This window comes from Nothobranchius furzeri, chromosome 19, assembly GCF_043380555.1.
Source record: "Nothobranchius furzeri strain GRZ-AD chromosome 19, NfurGRZ-RIMD1, whole genome shotgun sequence".
In the NCBI taxonomy this organism is placed as follows: domain Eukaryota; kingdom Metazoa; phylum Chordata; class Actinopteri; order Cyprinodontiformes; family Nothobranchiidae; genus Nothobranchius; species Nothobranchius furzeri.
The window spans coordinates 22,615,032-22,635,789 of NC_091759.1; the positions used below are offsets into that span (position 1 = coordinate 22,615,032).

General features: G+C 42.4%; 1 protein-coding gene across 1 annotated transcript in view; it reads left to right on the forward strand.

The window, feature by feature from the left end:
* LOC139064220 (collagen alpha-2(XI) chain-like) overlaps positions 1-10,661 on the forward strand; it is a 66,984-nt gene extending 56,323 nt beyond the window's left edge. The window contains 38 exon segments of the mRNA XM_070547275.1: positions 69-113; positions 198-251; positions 365-472; positions 1,524-1,577; positions 1,652-1,705; positions 1,829-1,873; positions 2,560-2,613; positions 2,772-2,816; positions 2,911-2,964; positions 3,058-3,111; positions 3,183-3,236; positions 3,320-3,517; positions 3,627-3,680; positions 4,612-4,719; positions 4,826-4,933; positions 5,857-5,910; positions 6,000-6,053; positions 6,134-6,241; positions 6,349-6,402; positions 6,471-6,524; positions 6,630-6,683; positions 6,769-6,822; positions 6,898-7,005; positions 7,085-7,138; positions 7,216-7,269; positions 7,345-7,398; positions 7,492-7,545; positions 8,429-8,536; positions 8,616-8,669; positions 8,760-8,921; positions 8,990-9,043; positions 9,115-9,150; positions 9,233-9,286; positions 9,352-9,637; positions 9,740-9,846; positions 9,926-9,994; positions 10,065-10,301; positions 10,383-10,661. Of these exon segments, the coding sequence (XP_070403376.1) occupies positions 69-113; positions 198-251; positions 365-472; positions 1,524-1,577; positions 1,652-1,705; positions 1,829-1,873; positions 2,560-2,613; positions 2,772-2,816; positions 2,911-2,964; positions 3,058-3,111; positions 3,183-3,236; positions 3,320-3,517; positions 3,627-3,680; positions 4,612-4,719; positions 4,826-4,933; positions 5,857-5,910; positions 6,000-6,053; positions 6,134-6,241; positions 6,349-6,402; positions 6,471-6,524; positions 6,630-6,683; positions 6,769-6,822; positions 6,898-7,005; positions 7,085-7,138; positions 7,216-7,269; positions 7,345-7,398; positions 7,492-7,545; positions 8,429-8,536; positions 8,616-8,669; positions 8,760-8,921; positions 8,990-9,043; positions 9,115-9,150; positions 9,233-9,286; positions 9,352-9,637; positions 9,740-9,846; positions 9,926-9,994; positions 10,065-10,301; positions 10,383-10,529 (3,159 nt within the window). The 3' untranslated portion in view covers positions 10,530-10,661.
* The last annotated feature ends 10,097 nt before the right edge of the window (positions 10,662-20,758 follow it).

Sequence of the window (20,758 nt, forward strand, 5' to 3'; positions counted from 1 at the left end):
ATATTTTAAAGTTTTTTCATGTCATATTTAAAAAGATTAAACCACCAAACATTTTGTTTTGATTGCAGGGAGTGCAAGGAATCCGCGGTCTAAAGGGTCACAAAGGAGAGAAGGTAACTCCTCCGTTACCGCCTAAAATCAGTCATGTGAAATGTCCTAAATATCCTCGATTGACAGATAACTGTTTTTGTTTGTAGGGAGAAGATGGCTTCCCAGGAATTAAGGGAGATTTTGGCATCAAGGGAGAGAGGGTAAAATAAATGATAGCTAATAAGTTTGTGGTGGATAAGATTAGATGATGTTTCAGTCCTGTTTCATGTTTGCTTTATTGTGACTGTTGTTATCTGATGTTCCTCACTGGTAGGGTGAGATTGGAGTTTCAGGGCCCAGAGGAGAAGATGGCCCAGAGGGACCAAAGGGTCGTGTTGGACCTCCTGGAGAACTCGGACCAATTGGGCTTGCTGGAGAGAAGGTACGACCGTTTAAATCAGAGAAGAATATAAAGATGAGCTCACGGTTGTACTTCCTTTTGTGGTTTATGGAAAAAAGGGTGACATTTTTTACTTTGTGGCATTTTAATTAGTTTTAAAAGAGGATGTCACATAATACAGGACTTCTGGTTTAATGTCATGGGCGTGCGTTGTGCTGACTGCAGTTCCTCTAACGACCACACGTGCGCGCTGCAGCTTTAAATCAAAAATAACTTTAGGCCCTAGGCCTTTTTTCTTTGGGCCCTGGCGCCTCCCAATCAGGGGCCTTTGGAGTTTCATGTTCCAAGTGTCAGTGGTTGTTTGCATTACCCGAGCACAGCTACAGTCAAAACAGTTTAGATTGTAAACAAAGCTCTTTTTGGTTTCTGATACATTAAGATAAAATAATACTTGAACTTTATTTTAAAAGAGCTGCCCTGTGTGAAAGTGCTGACAGGATGGAGGTTGTGAGTTCAAATTCCATTTGGGAAATTTAGTCAATTGTTTTATTTATTCCAGGGGTCCTCATCTACATTTGTTCAAGGTTTTTTTTTTTCAGCAGACACCAGAGAAGGCCAGATGCTCTTCTAAAATAAAGTTCAAACATCATTGTATCTTAATTTATTACAATTTAAAATGGCCTTGTTTCCCATCTGGGCTGTTTGATTGTGGTTGTAGTTGTTTGGAGAATGTGGACAGTTGTAGATGTCTGGGACATGAAACTGTAGAGGCCCCCAGTTGGGGGGTGTTAGGGTTTAACAGGTTAAACAGGAACATTAAAGGTTGATAAATATTGATTAGTTTTATATGGTGATGTATATCAGTATCAACAGATGTGGAAAATAAGATATGTCGCCCACCCCTGTTCTAAAGTTTTATTTTAGCTTTATTAAACTAAACATGTTTCCTCTAAATTTACTGCAGGACACAATAACTCAACTACAGCATCTGAGAATAAAACTAGCTGCTTGTCTCCTTTTCTACCTAAACATTTACCTGAAACCCGCTAATATACTTTTTGTGCATTTTATGACATCGTTGACATTTTTCCAGGGTAAACTTGGTGTACCTGGACTTCCTGGATACCCTGGAAGACAAGGACCCAAGGTAAATAAACACTTGTACATCAGAAGTTAGTTAATGTTTTCTATAATTACTGATATAAAGATGTTTGTTTTTAGGGATCTCTTGGATTCCCTGGATTTCCTGGTTCTAATGGAGAGAAGGGAACGCGGGTGAGCTGTTATACTTGTTATCAAAGCAGGAGTTACCTTCCTGAAACATTAAAACTAGTGATGATTTTACCCAGACGTAGTTGTGCTTTATTAGTTTGTAACTTGTTTTCTTTTTTAAATCAGGGTGTTTCTGGAAAACAAGGACCAAGAGGACAAAGAGGACCAACGGTAAAGTTCTCATTTACTCAGAGCTCCTAGTCAGACCAGAGGAACTAAACAGAAGGTGATTTGTGTCGACATCATTTAGCGCCAGTGCAGTTACAATTATAACCACTGGGGGTCAGCAGAGACTACCTTTGGTCAGTAACAGTTTAGGTGGTGTTGCACTGTGCTTATAATGATTCAATTCAAGTTTATTTATGAAGCGCCAAATCACGACCAGAGTCGTCTCAAGGACCTTCACACAGTAAACATTCCAATCCAGGTCAGTTCATTAAGCCAATCAGAAAAAAGTTTCCTATATAAGGAACCCATTAGGTTGCATCGAGTCACTGACTAGTGTCAGAGTCTTTACAGCAATCCTCATACTAAGCAAGCATGCAACGACAGTGGAGAGGAAAACTCCCTTTTAACAGGAAGAAACCTCCAGAGAATCCTGGCTCAGTATAAGCAGCCATCCACCACGACTCACTGGGGATCGAGAAGACAAAAACACACACACGTTACATTGTGATTTCTTAGTAAATAGTCTATTTGGTGAGAGATAAACTTTATTGTATTTCTCCTAGTGAATCGATAATTAAACGGGTAAACTAGTAGTAGCACATCATGGTTTAATGTGTTAATTTGGTTGCATTTATAAAATTTTTTTCTGGATCAGGAAATCTATTTTAACTCTTGTCTGTGATCACCAGGGTCCTCGAGGGCAGAGAGGACCGAGGGGATCAACAGGAAAACTAGGAGCAAAGGTTTGTCTAAACATCGAAACACCCAGGCTTAGCAACGTTCTCCAAATGTACGCTTTTCCCTTTTATCAAATCTTCATATGAATAACTTCTTATTTATACAATAATCTAAAAGTATTTTTGTGTGTCAAACAGACCTAAAATATTATATTTCCTCATAGGGAACGTCTGGAAGTGACGGCCCTCCTGGTCCTCCTGGAGAGAGGGTGAGTTCTTATTTGCTGCTACAGGAAATCATGAAACGATTTAATTAGGTTATAATTTATGTTCTAATTTTATACGATGTCATGGTCTGATCAGGGATTACCCGGACCTCAAGGAGCCAACGGCTTCCCCGGACCAAAGGGACCTCCAGTAAGTGCTTTTTGCTGCTGAACACTTTTAGGTTATTGTTTTGAAATGGGAGCTGAAGTTTTTGGGGAATTAAGGTAAACTAATACTTCACAGGGACCACCAGGAAAGGACGGACTGCCTGGACATCCTGGACAGAGAGGAGAAGTCGTAAGTTTGTAGATAAACTTAGTTTAAGGTGTTCTGCTGCATCTTTAGGTTCACCAAGTCTTCTTCTACAGGGGTTCCAAGGTAAAGTGGGTCCACCTGGGCCTCCTGGAGTTGTAGGACCTCAGGTGGGTTAATCCATCCGGTTCCATCATTTCACAGCTTTTGCAACAACGCAGTCATATTTAGTCTTTTCCCTCCATCCTCCTAGGGTCCATCCGGTGAAACGGGCCCCATGGGTGAGCGTGGGCACCCTGGACCTCCAGGTCCTCCAGGAGAGCAGGGACTTTCTGGTCCGTCAGGAAAAGAGGGCACCAAGGGAGACCCCGGACCTCCAGGAGGCCCTGGTAAAGATGGGCCTCCTGGTCTGAGAGGATTCCCTGGAGAGAGAGGACTTCCTGGAACCCCTGTGAGTGAAACGAGTTCAGACCATCAGAGTTTGATGCTTTATGTTTCTCTAGAGGGTTTAGTGGAGCTCAGGTGAAACCGTGATGAGATCTTTTGATGTTTCCTTCCAGGGTGGTGGAGGACTGAAGGGAAGCGAAGGACCTGCTGGACCTCCTGGACCTGCTGTATGTTTTGAACAATCTTATGAAACTTAGCCCTCAGGCTTCGTTAGGGACTTTTTTGTCCATTTGGGCAGTTTTTTGTTTTTCGTTTTGACACCATTTCACCACCGTTTGTGCATACGGTAAAAAAATGTTGTCGCAAAACCGCTCTCTGGACAAATTTGGAATTTTTAAAATAGACCAAGGGAACACTATGAAAGAAACACTTGAGACTTTAGAGGACAAAAACATCCGCTTGTAATAGTGGCTATAAAATTTTTTTTAATGTTTTTTTTTTCACACATATGTTGAACAACTTCAGCCCTGCTCAAACATGAAAAAAATCAGTCATTTTGAGGCTTTTAACCCTTGAAATGCCAGTTTAAATACTCAGTCATTGATGTAATTTATGAAGAAGAAAAACTAAAACTGAGTTATTTTCTAAAAAAGACTTTTTTTTTTTGCCTGGGGGTGTTTAGTTCCAATCAGTCTTGATTATGTTATGAAATATCTAAAATTTTGAATTTTTTGCATTTATAGTTTTTACATAGCAACAGATTTAAAATTCACTATACACTCGAGCCATTAGAGGCAAAAACGTCCCATTGACTTCAATGCAAACCACAGTTTTTGATCCTGCATCATCTGCAGCAAGTAATCATGCTTTCTGTGATGTTATGGTTTCATTTTGGACAAAGTAGTCAAATTTATGATTTTTACTGTTCACCACCAAATTCTGTCATTTCTCCATATGTTGCCCAGGCGAGAAAGCTAAAAAAAACCCTTACAAGCGGACGTTTTTGCCCTCTAATGACTCTTTTGTATGAAAGTTAAAGTGAAGCCTGAGGGTTAAGGTCGTTTCTGTCAGAGTCAGGCTGATGTTGATGTCAGAAGACCCAATCAAAGGTAGAAGTACTCGCTCACTGTTAAGTGTACCAACATGTGTACTTTCTAGGGTTCTCCTGGTGAGAGAGGTTCTGCTGGAACCGCTGGACCTGTGGGACCTCCTGGCAGACCAGGTCCTCAAGGACCACCAGGACAAGCTGGAGAGAAGGGCGTTCCAGTGAGTTATCAGGACGTTTTTAATCAGTAACACAAACCTAAAATATATCCTTTAACTCGGCGTGGCAAGCTAAAGACGGAATAACTTCAGACGTTCTCCTTTACAGGGCGAGAAAGGCCCCATTGGCCCAGCAGGGCGGGATGGAGTCCAGGGTCCAGTGGGTCTGCCCGGCCCTGCTGGATCACCCGGAGTACCTGGAGAGGATGGAGATAAGGTGAGTAACTCCACATGACCGTCCCAAGACTTTAGTCACAGTCGACACAAAACCGACTTCTACATTATTTTAGTTATGGGACATTTTAGATCCTAATTATAGATATTCCTTATTAAATCCTTTACAATGTTCATTATGTCCTCTTTTTAAATATTAAACGAGGTTCCTTTTGCTTCGGACATGAAGGTGTTTCTAGTTACCTTTACATGTTTCGACCGTCGTCTGCGGTCTTCTTCAGAAGTGTCACAGGTGTTTGTGTGACGCGTCTATCAGCTGGTCTTCCGGTGGGCGTGGCCAAGCCGGATCTGTCAGATCCGCCGGGTCGGTCACGCCCACCTCCGCTGGCTGGTCTTTGGAGAAGGGAATCCCAGGTGCGAGACAGCTGATAGGCCCCCTCGTCTCTGTTCATGTTCCCGTTTCCTTATTTCTGTTGCCTCACAAGGACAACAAAAAAAAAAAGCAGAGGAGCAAACCTTCAAGTCAGCCATGTCAGATCATTGCAAACGAAATAATCACATCATGGACTGGGATCAAGGGAAAATTATCAACACCGAGAACAACCGGTTCAAACGTTGGGTCAGGGAGGCAATAGAAATGAGGAAACGGGAGCATGAACAGAGACGAGGGAGCCTATCAGCTGTCTTGCACCTGGGATTCCCTTCTCCAAAGACCAGCCAGCTCCGGGTTGGCCACGCCCACCGGAAGAACAGCTGATAAAGACGCGTCACACAAACATCTGTGAGACTTCTGAAGAAGACCGCAGACGACGGTCGAAACATGTAAAGGTAACTAGAAACACCTTCATGTCCAAAGCAAAAAGAACCTCCTCTAATATTCCTCATTAAATATTCTAAATGAACGTGCATCTATTATCCTGACCAATAATAGTCGTATGTGCTCAAACTGATAAAACGTGTCTTCAGGGTGAAGTTGGAGAACACGGTCAGAAGGGAGCCAAGGGGGGGAAAGGAGAGCATGTGAGTGACTTAGTGAAGCCCTTGTGTGTCGTATTATTATTATTAATAATATTCATGTTTTAAAGCTAAAATGCGTGTTTTCATGTTAGGGTCCTCCTGGTCCACCTGGCCCAAACGGTCCAGTTGGCCAACCCGGTCCTGCTGTGAGTAGAAACAGATCAAAATGCTGATTTGGTGCTTGGATGTGGGCTGCATACCATTTCTTATCTCCTCTGTGGGGCAGGGGGCAGATGGAGAGCTGGGACCAAGGGGGTAGCAGGGACCTTTTGGAGCTAAAGGTGACGAAGGAACTCGAGGATTCCCGGGAGCTCCGGGACCTATCGGACTTCAGGTGAAAGAAGAAAAACCAATAAACAGTTTTCTGTTGGAGTCGCTCGTGTTTAGGTTCCTGCGCTAAGCTGCTAACCAGTTTTTGGTTAAACTTCTTCTGGTCTACAGGGCCTGCCTGGACCATCGGGTGAGAAGGGAGAGACCGGAGACGTTGGGCCATTGGTGAGCTTAAAACAACTGGAGATGTGGCTTCTTTCTTCAACAGCAATACAACTTTTTTATGTCTCCAGGGTCCTCCTGGACCTCCAGGACCCCGCGGACCTGCTGGACCCAACGGAGCCGACGTGAGTGCTTGGAGCTCTTCTAGTTGCTTCTGTAGTTTTTACCAAGTCAGGTCTGTTAGTAGGAACTTTGTCTCTCATTACATTTGTTTCATGGTTGCATTTCAGGGACCTCAAGGTCCTCCTGGTGGTTTGGGTAATCCTGGACCTCTTGGAGAGAAGGTGCAGCATTGGAGGATTTTCCTACATGACTTTAATGGTCTCTCATAAAATAGCTGCTATAAGACATTCAGTGTTTGCTCCACAGGGAGAGCCTGGTGAGGCGGGAGCACCTGGAGTTGTTGGAGAACCAGGAAAGAAGGTGAGTACCTGAGTGAGCCAAAGTCTTCTGATGCCCCGCTGACCGGTTAGCTAACAGCCGTGTTCTCGTTGTCAGGGTCTTCGTGGAGAACGCGGAGAGAAGGGAGAAGCTGGACAACCTGGAACTGCTGGACCTGCTGGAGGACGAGGACGACCTGGAGATGATGGACCCAAAGGAAACCCAGTAAGACGCAGTGAAGCAGTTCTTCTACCATCCAGACACCCAGACCTGTCACTTATCGTGACTGGTTCTGTAATTTCAGGGCCCAGTTGGTTCCCCTGGAGATCCTGGTGCTCCTGGTGAGGTTGGACCCAGAGTAAGTGTCTTTAGTTTTACAGACCATCTTCTGCACCACCGAACATCTCATCTAATCCTGATCGGCTTTGACTTCAGGGTCAAGATGGCGCCAAAGGAGAGAGAGGAGAGGACGGTGAAGCAGGAGAGTCGGTGAGTAAAACGATGCAACAGGAACATCAAACACGGTTTGTCCCCTAAATCTCATGGATCCATTTCCTGTTACAGGGTTCTCCAGGACCTCCCGGTGAGAACGGACCACCTGGTCCTCCAGGAAAAAGGGTAAAGTTTGATAGCCCAGATGGATGGATCTGCCTATCGCTTTTAAATAAGCATCCGATAGATAAATAATTCCTAAACTATTTTATTCATCAGGGACCTGCTGGGACCAGAGGACCGGAGGGCCGACAAGGAGAGAAGGGAACCAAAGTGAGTCGTTTTTACAGATGATCAACATGCAGATTTAAACACTAGAAAACCCTTAACTCATTCGCTGCCAGCGTTTCTCACCGTTTTTTTAAGAGTCACAGGACTTTGCGCGCTAGGATGATGTCAACGCCAAAGCTACCAAAACAAAGCGGAGAGTCGCCTCTTACATCAGGAAGAATCCGCGCGTTTCGAGCGTTATCCGTTCTTTCATGATCCGTTGTTGAATTGTGATCGGCAGACGCTTTTCCGGTTCGTGCCTCACTTTTTTTTACAGCAGCGGCCCAAAACGATCTAACGCATGGATGTTCTGCTTCCTGATCACGTGACGTGTGACGTACGCGGATGAAGATCGGCTTTAGAGCTGAGATGTTTGTTCTCACGGAGCGGGGGCTCGTCCGACGCCCACACAGTAAAGACATGCAGTGAATGAGTTAAAGAGGACAAGTCTCCTGATCCCGTTAAGTAAATCATTTCCATCCATAAAAATAGTAATTTTACATTTACAAAAGTAAAGCTGGGAATTATGAGCTTTGTTTAAACAGCTTCATTGTTCTAAGCTTCAGTCAAATTAATAAATTACATTAATTTTGTGATTTTATTACTCAAACTCTTAACATGTCAAAATAAAAATATACATTTCAGCACATTTAGATTCAGATCAGCCTCCAAAGCAGTGATGGCCATTCATGCTCCTGGAGGTCTGCTAACCAGCGTGTTTCAGGTGTTTCCCTGCTGACTAAAATCAGATGTTGGAGCAGAGAAACAACTAAAACATGCTGGGTAGCGGAGGACCTGGATTACAACATAAAACACACTTTAAGCCTACAGAGTTTCTCATGCAGAAGTAGAAAATTAACACGCTGATGGTTCTCGTCACCTTTAGGGGGATCCAGGTGCCGTCGGGCCCCCAGGGAAGACCGGCCCCGTTGGTCCTCAGGGTCAGCCGGGAAAACCGGGAACAGAAGGTCTCAGAGGACTTCCAGGATCAGTGGTGGGTTTTCCTGGGAATCAGAATCGGCAGCGTTTGCATTTAGTTAGAATCCAGCAGCTGATCCTGTTTGATGTTTCAGGGAGAGCAAGGATCTCCAGGATCTGCTGGACAGACGGGCCCACCTGGACCTATCGTAAGTCAATGACATCATCACTATTCACTAAAGCTGGTTGGTTAAATGTGAGTTTACCTTTTCCTCACCTCCTCCTCTGATGTGCTGCAGGGACCTCCCGGTCTACCTGGCCTGCGTGGAGATCCTGGTGCAAAGGGTGAGAAGGGTCACCAGGGTCTCATCGGTCTGATCGGACCTTCAGGAGAGCAGGGAGAGAAAGGAGACCGGGGCATGCCTGGGCCTCATGGATCCACCGGACCTAAAGGAGAACCTGTGAGTTAACGTCATGAGCAGCAGCTCCACGCCTGTTATCATTTATTATAAAACGTGTCTCCCTACAGGGCATGGCTGGAGGTACTGGACCTCTGGGTCCTGCTGGTCCTCCTGGGCTTCCTGTGAGTTTTTTACCATCTTATTCAGATCTTCTTGTCATTGTTGGAAAACTGACGTCTGCTCTGTTTTTCAGGGTCCGCAAGGTGTCAAAGGAGCAAAGGGCTCCAGTGTGAGTTAGTGTTTGCACGGCTTTAGTTGAGGCGTGTTAACAAAATGTATAAATGGCTGATTCTAAAATCTTTCTGCTTTAGGGAGGAGCAGGTCCAAAGGGAGAGAAGGGTGTGCAAGGACCTCCTGGGCCTCCTGTAAGTTTAATACTTGTTTAAATACTTCATAAAAATCGGAGTTAAATTAGATTCTTCTGTGCCAGGGTCCCCCAGGCGAGGCCATTCAGCCTCTGCCCATTCTGAGGAGTCCCAAGACTAAACGCTCCATCGATGCCAGCCAGCTGCTGCCTGAGTTCGACCCCGACGCGCCAGCCTCCGACACCGCTGGTACGGAGTTCCTGATGGGCAGTGAAGGCATGGAGGAGATCTTCGGATCCCTGAACTCGCTAAGGCAGGAGATCGAGACGATGCGTTTCCCTCTGGGGACTCAGGACAGTCCGGCTCGCACCTGCCAGGACCTGCAGCTCAGCCAGCCGGACCTCCAGGATGGTGAGAGGATCACATGCTGCTTATTCGGGTTGTTTTCGGTTTCCTTTAGAGTAAAAGCCACCAACACCACCAGAGCTTCTGTAACTTCTCACCTTTCTGCAGGAGAGTACTGGATTGACCCAAACCAAGGCTGCTCCAGAGACTCCTTCAAGGTCTTCTGTAATTTCACTAAAGGAGAGACGTGTCTGTACCCCAGAGACGTCGACACGGTCAGTCAGACCTAAATCATCATAGAAACATCAAACTAAACTGGTTTAACTGATGCCACGGGAACCTTTCTGACTGCAGGTGAAGATGAGCTCCTGGGACAAAGAGACTCCAGGGTCGTGGTACAGTCAGTTCACCACTGGTAGCAAGGTCAGTAACACTCGGAGAGGTTAAAAATGGCCGCCGCCATGACCTTCACTCGTTTACTTCCTGATCTCAGTTCTCCTACGTGGATTTGAACGGCGAGCCCGTGGGCGTGGTCCAGCTGGGCTTCCTGCGTCTCCTGAGCGTACAGGCCCGTCAGAACCTCACCTACCACTGCCACCGCTCCGTGGCCTGGGCCGACCGAAGCGCCAAGAACAACCACAAGAGGGCGCTGCACTTCAGAGGCGCCAAGGAGGAAGAGCTGAGCTACGAGACCAGCCCTTACATCAAAGCCTTGGTGGACGGCTGCTCCGTGAGTTCACAGCTGATTCTGAGTGTGTGTTCTGGGCGGGTTACCTGGAAATCTGACGCGTGTCCCCGTCTCTCTCCACAGTACCGGAAAGGCTTCGACAGGACGGTCCTGGAGATCAACACGCCTCAGGTGGAGCACCTCCCTCTGCTGGACATCAAGGTGTCAGACTTTGGGGAGAGCAACCAGCAGTTTGGGTTTGAAGTTGGACCTGTCTGTTTCCAAGGCTGAACACTCACTCACACACACACACACACACACGATAAACATACAGGCCCAGTAATTTGTAAATTAACTTGTAAATGATATAAACACACACACACGCCTACGTGCCTCTGGAGCCCTCCCAGCAAAACATGGACCAAAGAGAGGAAACATCGACTGGGAGGAAAATAAACAGGAAGAACGACGTTCCTGGGAATCAAACAAAGTGTTCTTCAACGGGCCTGGACCCAGGCTTACTCCTCCCTGCTGACACCTTCATCCACTTCCTGCTCCACCTCCCCTCCTCTTTAAGAAAAGGTCCACGATCAGACGTTATCCTACTTCTGTAATTCCCACATGCAGCAACAGGACCAACAGTTTCACACCCGAATCTATTCTTCTAAAGCCAGATTTGTCCTAATCTAAGCATCGGTTACGTCACATCCTGTCACTTCTAATAAAGCAAGCAGGGAACGGACCACATGCCACCATCAGGCTCTGATCGGAGTCGTCTTTCTGCTCTAAAAGCTTTATTATCTAACAGTGTGCCTCAGAGCTCAAACGGATCATTAGAATATATATATGTGGTGCTTTTTAAAGGTTAGTGAGACCAGAGAGACGGTGAAGCGAGACTAAAGCCATCACGTACCTGAGTGGCCTCCAGACACCACTTCAGTATTCCGGTGCTGATCCCGACCCGGTGTTTTCTGTTCCTGCAGCAGAGAATAAAAATGCACACGTTACTGAGTGAAACTGTGGAAAGGTGCTAATTCTATAAAATAAAGTCCTCCATTTTAGTCTCTTCTAGGGAAATGTGCATTACATTTGTACAGAAATAGTGATATTCTATTGTATTTATTTAAAACCAACTGGGTGCTTTGAGATTAAAATAAGAACCGAGGATTATTTCCAGCAGACGTGACTTTCAGTTGTATTTATTTGATGCAGCTCGACTGCACAGCTGTGATGCTTCTGTTCACACCTCCACCAACCAAAGAATCTGGCCGTGACTAAAACTGTAATCCCTCCCTTATCTAGTTTCATCTGTACTGTGCTGTTTCCACTGCCATGATTAAACGGTGACTCCACTTCTCACATTCCTGTTTTCTTGCTGCAGTTTGACTCAACAGGTTTGTTCCTGTGTTTAGTGAAACCGAACTACATTTATTAAATAAAATCTTAATTATTTTAATATTTAGAGAGGAGTGAGGGTGAGAGAAGGGCAGTGACACGGTGGAGATGAACATCCGTCAGCAGGGACTGAGTGAAAAGTGATTTCTGGTTCTACGGGGCCGTTTTAGTTTTATTTGTTTTAATTTTTTATATAATTAACTGGTGGGACAGTTAGAACATAAAGAATCTGTCCCTTAAAGAAAATGACCTCAACTATTTGTTTTCATTGTGTTGAAGACATTTCAACACAAACATGGTGCTGAAGAAAAAAGTATTTTACGTCTGTAAGTAATTTTAAAATCGTGTTTCTGTAATATATCATCTTTTTAAAAAGAGCTGCTTGACTCTTGTTTTTATTAACACTTAATGTGGAAGTGATAAAATTTTGAGTTTATCAAAACTTCTGACTAAATTTGGGTCAATTTAAGAAAATGTACTTTAAAGAATTTGTAATGTGTAATTTCCATGAGCCTAGAGTGTTAGACTCACATCACACAGAAGCTAGCTTTAGCTTTTTCCTCGACATTAGTTTCTACTGCTCTTCATTGTCCTGAAGGGATTTTTATGTCTCCACTGGCTGAAAGGGTCTGCTTACCTTTACTAGACGGTGAAACTGCGCCATCTGGTGGACATCCGCGGCACTGCTCCTCGTTTCAATTTGTCGGAGCTGATAAATAAAAAAAATGATAAAAACAGTGGAAAACGATCAAATATATTTCTGTTAATCTTTAAGATGTAAATACATATGGTAGTTTACATATTTTACAATTAGCGATTTCAAAACTTAATAAAAACCAAAAGTTTTTTGAACACAACAAAAAAAACTAATATTTTTCTACTTGGTTTTTTTAGACCTTGTTGATTACTTTCGCTGTTTTTTCCGTAATTGGACTCGATATTAAACAATGAAACAAGCTGTTTAAATAAAGTAGTTAAATATAAACTAACCGGTGACCAGAGTCAGCCTGGCGGTAGCCGCCATGACAGTTTTTTGTTGTTTATGTAATATTCAGTTGTCCGCTAGAGGGCGTCTGTTACCTTTACGACAATTTTTTATTGTTTATTTTTTACTTTAATGTTTATAGTTTACTAGTTTTAAGTTACCCAAACAAGTCTTAAATCACGAGCCTAGAGTGTTAAACTCACCTTCATCACACAGAAGCTAGCTTTAGCTTTTTCCTCGACATTAGTTTCTACTGCTCTTCATTGTCCTGAAGGGATTTTTATGTCTCCACTGGCTGAAAGGGTCTGCTTACCTTTACTAGACGGTGAAACGGCGCCATCTGGTGGACATTCAGCGGCACAGCTCCTTGTTTCAATTTGTTGGAGCTGATAAAAAAAATTTGTAAAAACAGTGGAAAACGATCAAATATATTTCTGTTAATCTTTAAGATGTAAATACATATGGTAGTTTACATATTTTACAATTAGCGATTTCAAAACTTAATAAAAACCAAAAGCTTTTTGAACACAACAAATAAATATTTTTAGGCCCGAGCAGCGAAAGCGCTGCGAAGGCCTCTTGTTTTTGCTCTGATTATTATTATTTTTTGTTATTCCGTGCCCCCTTTGAACAGCTTTTTGGGGACCTTAACATACCCCAAAACTCACAATATTTTGCACACTTGTCAGGCCTGGTGAAAAATTTGATATTTTAAAGGTCCCAAAAAAATCGCAAAGAAAATGGCTGAACAGCGCCCCCTACAAAGTGAAAAAAACCCCTCTCCATAAAGCTTAGTTTATCGTACAGTTATGAAATTTGGTACACTTGTAGTACTCAACAGTCCGCACAGAAAAGTCTCTTGCAACCATGGTCAATATCAAACAGGAAGTCGGCCATTTTGGGTTGAAATGGCGATTTTTTGCCGTTTTTGCCGTTTTTAGGGTCCGTTTCTGATTGGATTGCTCGATCATTTTTCGCACGATCGTCTCAAAAATTGTGTAAAATTGCTCAGAAGGGATGGGCGAACAAAATGAGATAAGGATTCTGAGTTTTCGTATATGTTGAAGGGGCGGAGCCAGGCCTCGAAGTTTGACTACTCGCCAAAAATATTTAAATTGCTATAACTTCATAACTGAATGGAATAGAGTTACCAAACTTTCTGTGGTCATTCGTCATCCACCCACAAAGTAAATTGAAAGGTCGGATGATGACATCACACAAGCCCCGCCCCCTCAGGACCAAAAAGATCAAGTTTTACTGTGAAAGGTCCCAAATTGCCCCATTTCACTTAATCACCACAAATTTGTAGCTGGTAACTCAAGACAAGTGGGGGTTGCTTGGCGTCACTTTATGGGAGTTTTCGGCAGAGGGCGGGGCTGTGGTGGCGCGGCGAATTCAGGCGTACCGCCTTGGCCTTACGTTTGCCTCCCATTTCGTCATTTCCAAAGATATCGTCACGAAACTTCTTGTGAGTGATCCTAGTCCGGCCCCCCAAAAGATCTGATGTGAACATCTGGTGGGCGTGGCCTATTTTCTGAAATAGCGCCCCCTAGGACCATTAAAACTATTAGCCCCAAGCCATGCTTTGACTGAGGATTACGAAATTTGGTACACTAATGTGGTGTCTCAGGACCTACAAAAAAGTCTCTTGGAGTCAAGTTCAAAGTCGCACAGGAAGTCGGCCATTTTGGATCAAGTACGCGATTTAGTGGTTTTCGCACACGTTGTTTGGAGAGTGATGCTCCGTCGCCCTTTTCACCAATCTCCTTCAAACTTCTGCTATATACCCTTAAGACATAGGGGAAAAAATTCAACCGTCGGATTTTTCAAAAGTTGAAAGGTGTGGGCGTGGCTAAGCCTCAAACTTTGACCTGTCGCCACGCTACTCTTTTTTTCACAGCTCCCTACTGGACTCCTTTTACCCAATCACCAGGATTCTGTGGCAAACAGCAGTAGACAAGTTGAGGTTACTTGGTCTCCAGTACTGGCAGGTTTTGAAAAAAGGCGGGGCTTTGGGACCATGGCGAAAATCGCCATCACGCCATGGAAATACGTTTGTCTCTCATTTCTTCAGTTATCGTGATATTGCTACGAAACTTCTGGTGAGTGATCCTAGTCTGAGCTCCAAGAGAAATAGACAGCTGAATTTTGTGGGCGTGGCCTATGTTTTGAAATAGCGCCCCCTAGGACCATTTAAACTATTAGCCCCAAGCCATGCTTTGACTGAGGATTACGAAATTTGGTACACTAATGTGGTGTCTCAGGACCTACAAAAAAGTCTCTTGGAGTCAAGTTCAAAGTCGCACAGGAAGTCGGCCATTTTGGATCAAGTACGCGATTTAGTGGTTTTCGCACACGTTGTTTGGAGAGTGATGCTCCGTCGCCCTTTTCACCAATCTCCTTCAAACTTCTGCTATATACCCTTAAGACATAGGGGAAAAAATTTAACCGTCGGATTTTTCAAAAGTTGAAAGGTGTGGGCGTGGCTAAGCCTCAAACTTTGACCTGTCGCCACGCTACTCTTTTTTTCACAGCTCCCTACTGGACTCCTTTTACCCAATCACCAGGATTCTGTGGCAAACAGCAGTAGACAAGTTGAGGTTACTTGGTCTCCAGTACTGGCAGGTTTTGAAAAAAGGCGGGGCTTTGGGACCATGGCGAAAATCGCCATCACGCCATGGAAATACGTTTGTCTCATTTCTTCAGTTATCGTGATATTGCTACGAAACTTCTGGTGAGTGATCCTAGTCTGAGCTCCAAGAGAAATAGACAGCTGAAGTTTGTGGGCGTGGCCTATATTCTTAAATAGCGCCCCCTAGAGCCATTAAAACTTTCAGCCCCAAGCCATGCTTTGACTGAGGATTACGAAATTTGGTACACTAATGTGGGGTCTCAGGACCTACAAAAAAGTCTCTTGGAGCCAAGCGTAAAGTCGCACAGGAAGTCGGCCATTTTGGTGCAAGTACGTGATTTAGTGGTTTTCGCACACATTGTTTGGAGAGTGATGCTCCGTCGCCCTTTTCACCAATCACCTTCAAACTTCTGCAATACACTCTTAAGACATAGGGGAAAAAATTCAACCGTCGGATTTTTCAAAAGTTGAAAGGTGTGGGCGTGGCTAAGCCTCAAACGTTGACCTTTCGCCATTACTTTACTTGACTTAATAACTCCCATGTGCATGATCAGATCTTTTTCGAACTTTGTCTGTGTGATCATTGACCATATCTGTAAACAATGACAATGTGGACAGCTGACATCACCTAAGCCCCGCCCCCTGACTACAGGAATTTATTTTTTATGCTGAAATGCCCATATTTGTCCCCTCTAATTTAGTCAACATGACCCTAAGGTCATGCACTGTCTTCATGATGCTGTAATGACCATTCAGATCTGATAGCTTTCCAGAAAGGGAGGGGCTTTGATGCCATGGCGAATTCTGGCGTAACGCCGTAATCTTAATATTCAATTTAATGGTGAGCTCAGAGGGGATGCTGAGTCAGGGTGAGGTGCAGACTAGGAGGCCATTCGCGGTTTCTGGTGTCGGGGTGGTTGACGTTTCTGTTCTGTCAGACGTGCACTGGTGCGACGGCAGACCGGAGCGGCGCGGAGCTGCGAGGGCCGAACGACGCTGCTTGCAGCTTTAATTCTACTTGTTTTTTTTAGACCTTGCTGATTACTTTCGCTGTTCTTTCCGTAATTGGACTCGATATTAAACCAGGAAACAAGCTGTTTAAATATAGTTAAATATAAACTTTTTTTAAACAAGTTTTATTTAACCAATGAAGCTTACAGGCTTACATAAGAATCAGTATTTACAGTTGAATTCTGAGCATGACAAAACAAAAAAAAAAGCAGGTGTACAAACAGAAACAATAATATTAACCTAGCTCAATATCAACCTGCAGAAATCATAACCAAAAAAAAATTATATATTACATCAAACAACATTAGGGGTAAAGGAAACATTCACCAAATTGTTATAGAGCCAAATGGCTTTCTTGGAACTACATAATTTAAGAGAATCCATAAAGTATGCAAGTTCTTTCAAAACAACAATAAAGATCGGTTTGATATTGCCAAATTTACATTTGTGTATTAAGAATTTAGCGAAAATAATCAAATCATTGACAGTGAATTGCTGCATTTTATTTTCCAAAATAATACCATACTTGATGTCAGAAAAAGATAAGGAGCGTATAATGAAATTGTTATGCGTTAACCATGAGTGAAAACTATCCCAGAAACATTTGGTAAAGATGCATGTGAAGAATAAATGTATCTCAGTTTCTATATTAGAAGTGCAAAAGGCACAGTCGTTCTCTCCAATATTAAATTTAGACTGCAAGAAATCTTTGCAAGGATAAATACTGTTTATAGTTTTAAAATGAACTTCCTTGGCTTTAGGAGGGATTGAGAATTTGAGATAGTTGCATCTAATGTTTTTAACATCAGAATTACTAAATTGACGTACTAATTCCTGTCTTCTAAGAGGTAAGGGAAAGAGGACGTCAGTGAGCCAACATCTAAGGATTTTATTATTGCAGTTCCTGTCCACAAAAGAACAGTTCTTAATTGTTAAAGGAGGCATTATTGGAATAAGGCGAGAGTACAACAAAGTGCCTTTCAAATTAGCATATATAGCTGGTGGGATTGCCTTGATTACCTCGGCATATTGCTTAGAAGAACAAGTTAGGTTAAATTTGCGATTGAAAGCCGTAAAATTAAGAAATTCTCCATTCTGGTCCATCAAATGCAAAATGGACCATACTCCATGTCAATCATTTAAAAAAAAAAGATTTCCTTTTAATCAGGATATAACGGTTGTTCCATATTGGCGTGTTGCGCGGTGTGAAGTTATGTGCATACATTAATTTCCAATATTGTAGAACTTGCTCGTGAAATTTGGATAACTTAATAGGGAGTTTGGATAATTCAAAGTCACATTGAAGAAGCAATTGGATTCCGCCTACACTGGAGAAAATTTTAGCAGGAAGATTAAACCACAACATATTTATATTCTTTATAAAATTTTGTAGCCATTTTAACTTAAGTGCACCATTCATTATATCAAAATCGATTGCATTGAGACCCCCTTCCTCTATTGATTTGATGATGTCATTCCTTCTTATATAATGATGTCTGTTTTTCCATATAAAGTTAAAATTGTTTTGGTTAATTTCTTTAATAATATTTTGAGGAATTCTTAGAGAATAAGCCGGATAGATAATTCTTCACAATCCTTCCATCTTGGATAGAAGTAATCTACCAAAAATTGAGAGATCTCTTTGTAGCCATATGTTTAAAATACTTTTACTCTTTTTAATTAAGCTCTCAAAATTACATTTTTCTCTCATTTCTAAGTTTTTTGAGATTGTAATGCCCAAATACTTGACTTGATCTTTAACAGGTATGCCATGCAGTTATTTGAGGATGATTATGAATGGCCATTAATTCACATTTATCTATGTTTAAATAAAGGTCTGAGGCTTCTGAAAAACAACTAACTACTTGTAAAGCAATTGGGATCTGTTCCTTATTTTTAAGGAAGAGCGTAGTATCGTCTGCCAGTTGAATTATAGCTAACGAATTACCAAAAACATCTAATTTCTCTATCTGACTATTCTTAATCATGATGCTGAGAATTTCCACCACCATGATAAAAAGAAGAGGGGAGGCTGGACACCCCTGTCGGATGCCTCTTTCAATGTTAAAACGTTTGCAGGTTCCAGATGGCAACAGTACAGTACTATTAATATCCCTGTATAAGGTTTGAACAATTTCACACAACTTTGTTCCAAAGCCAAAATGGTGTAACGTGTCTAACATGAAGGAATGGTTGACTCGGTCAAAGGCTTTGCAGAAATCCAAAAAAAGAACAAAGCCATCATCCTCAATTGTGTCCCTGTAATCTAACAAATCTAGGACCAACCTAATGTTGTTATGTATGGAGCGACCCCTGATAAACCCAGATTGGGAATCGCTGATGATTTGTAAAATACCTTCTTTGAGCCTATTAGCCACAACATGAGCGAGTATTTTGTAGTCCACATTAAGGAGCGTAATTGGTCTTAGATTGCTTAGAATTTTTTTTATCTTTGCCATTCTTCAGAATCAAAGAGATGAGTCCTTGTTTGATCTTTAATATTATTCCCAAAATGTTTATAAAAGTCAGATGTCAGACCATCTTGACCAGGGGATTTCCCAACGGAAAGTTGTTTGACTGCTGCCTCTACTTCAAAAATCTCAATCTCTGCATCACATATCATTTTAAATTCCTGACTGATTTTTGGGATGAGATGTGTAATATTATCCAATAGGTTTGATTCATTGCCACTAGATGATGAATAGAGGTCTTTATAAAATGTATAAACTTCTTCAGCAATAATTTTGGTATCCGTGCATTCTACATTGTTGATGATAAGTGAATTAATTAAATTCCTCTCCTGTCGTCTTTTTTCAAGTCCACAAAAGTATGCGGTATTGCGTTCACCTTCCTCAAGCCATTTCGCTCTTGATCTAATAAAAGCACCTCTGTTAAATTTAAACTAACCGGCGACCAGTCAGCCTGGCGGTAGCCGCCATGACAGTTTTTTGTGGTTTATGTAATATTCAGTTGTCCGCTAGAGGGCGTCTGTTACCTTTACGACCATTTTTTATTGTTTATTTTTTACTTTAATATGTTTATAGTTTGCTAGTTATAAAGAGATCCAAACAAGTCTTAAATCAACAAAAGGTCTCAACTCCAACCAAACATGCTTAAGTTACTAACAGGAAATGAGCCCTTTACTTTTCTTGGTAACTTGATATTTCCATCGTGGCCACAAGGGGGCAGAGTAACACTTGTTTTCTGTTTGCACCGAAGCTTGCTAAACTGATCTTTCTCCTCTTGTCTGGTTTTATGACAAGTTTAGTGAAACCAGACCTAAAGTACAATATTTGTACCACATTTTTAGATTTGATTGATTAAAAATCTATCAAAACAATGTCCTGTGAACCGATTAAACCATTTTACAGTTTTAATCAGTAATAATAATAATAATAATAAAAAAATACAATTATTGTAAAGTCGTTAGCATGGTCCAACAAACATATGTAGAAAAATAACTCAATAATAATAATAACAATAATAATAATAGTATTGTTTTATTTTTATTAATATTATTATTATAAACAGTTATTTTTCTACATCTGTTGGACCATGCTGAAACTTCACACAGCTCAGTTAGAACAAATCCTAAATCTGGACAAATAAAGAAATAACTTATTTGAATTTTTATTATAAACTTCATGATGACATTTTTATTGCCCTACTGAGCTCCAGCACTACTACGGATCAGAACTCGTTTTGTTTTTCCTCTGAACCATAACCAGAAACACATCTAATTATGACTGAATGTGGAGTAAAGACACAAGACTTGTCACACCTGCTGGTTCCTCGCCTGTGCAACGACGCTGCCCAAAGTAATGATGGATGCTTTAGGAGCTCCACGGGCCACCAGAGCCGGAGCCACCAAGAATGAACCCTGAAAGGAAAGATGAGGAAATGAATGTGTTGTTTCTAATCACTGGTTGTACTTTTAGATTTGATGTTAAATCTAAATCTGTGTTTTGATGTTAAATTTCTTTTATCCTGAATTCTGAGTCTGTTTTTTTAGACACTCAGTGGAGCGTCTCAAAGCTCTCCTATCTTCAGGTTGACCCTTTGCTCCTCGTCGTGTTGAGCAGGAAGTCATCCTGAGGGATATCTGGTGTACACACACACACACACACACACACACACACAATATCTAGAATGAGGACACCAAAGCGCTTTACACAGAGTATCATTCATCCATTCACACCCCGGTGGTGATGAGCTACGTTGTAGCGCGGCTGCCCTGGGGCGCATTGACAGAGGCGCCACCGGTCCCTCAGACCACCACCAGCAGGTAAGGCGGGTTAAGTGTCTTGCCCAAGGACACAAAAGCAGAAATCTCTGTCAAGAGTCAGGATCAAACCTGCAACCTTCTGATTACTGAACAAGCCACTCTACCTGCTGAGCTGCTGCTGCCCCAAGACAGTTTTTACATCTACATACTGGAAATGAATAATCCAGAATATGTTTAAACACACATATTTTATTGTAAACCCCAAACTTCCA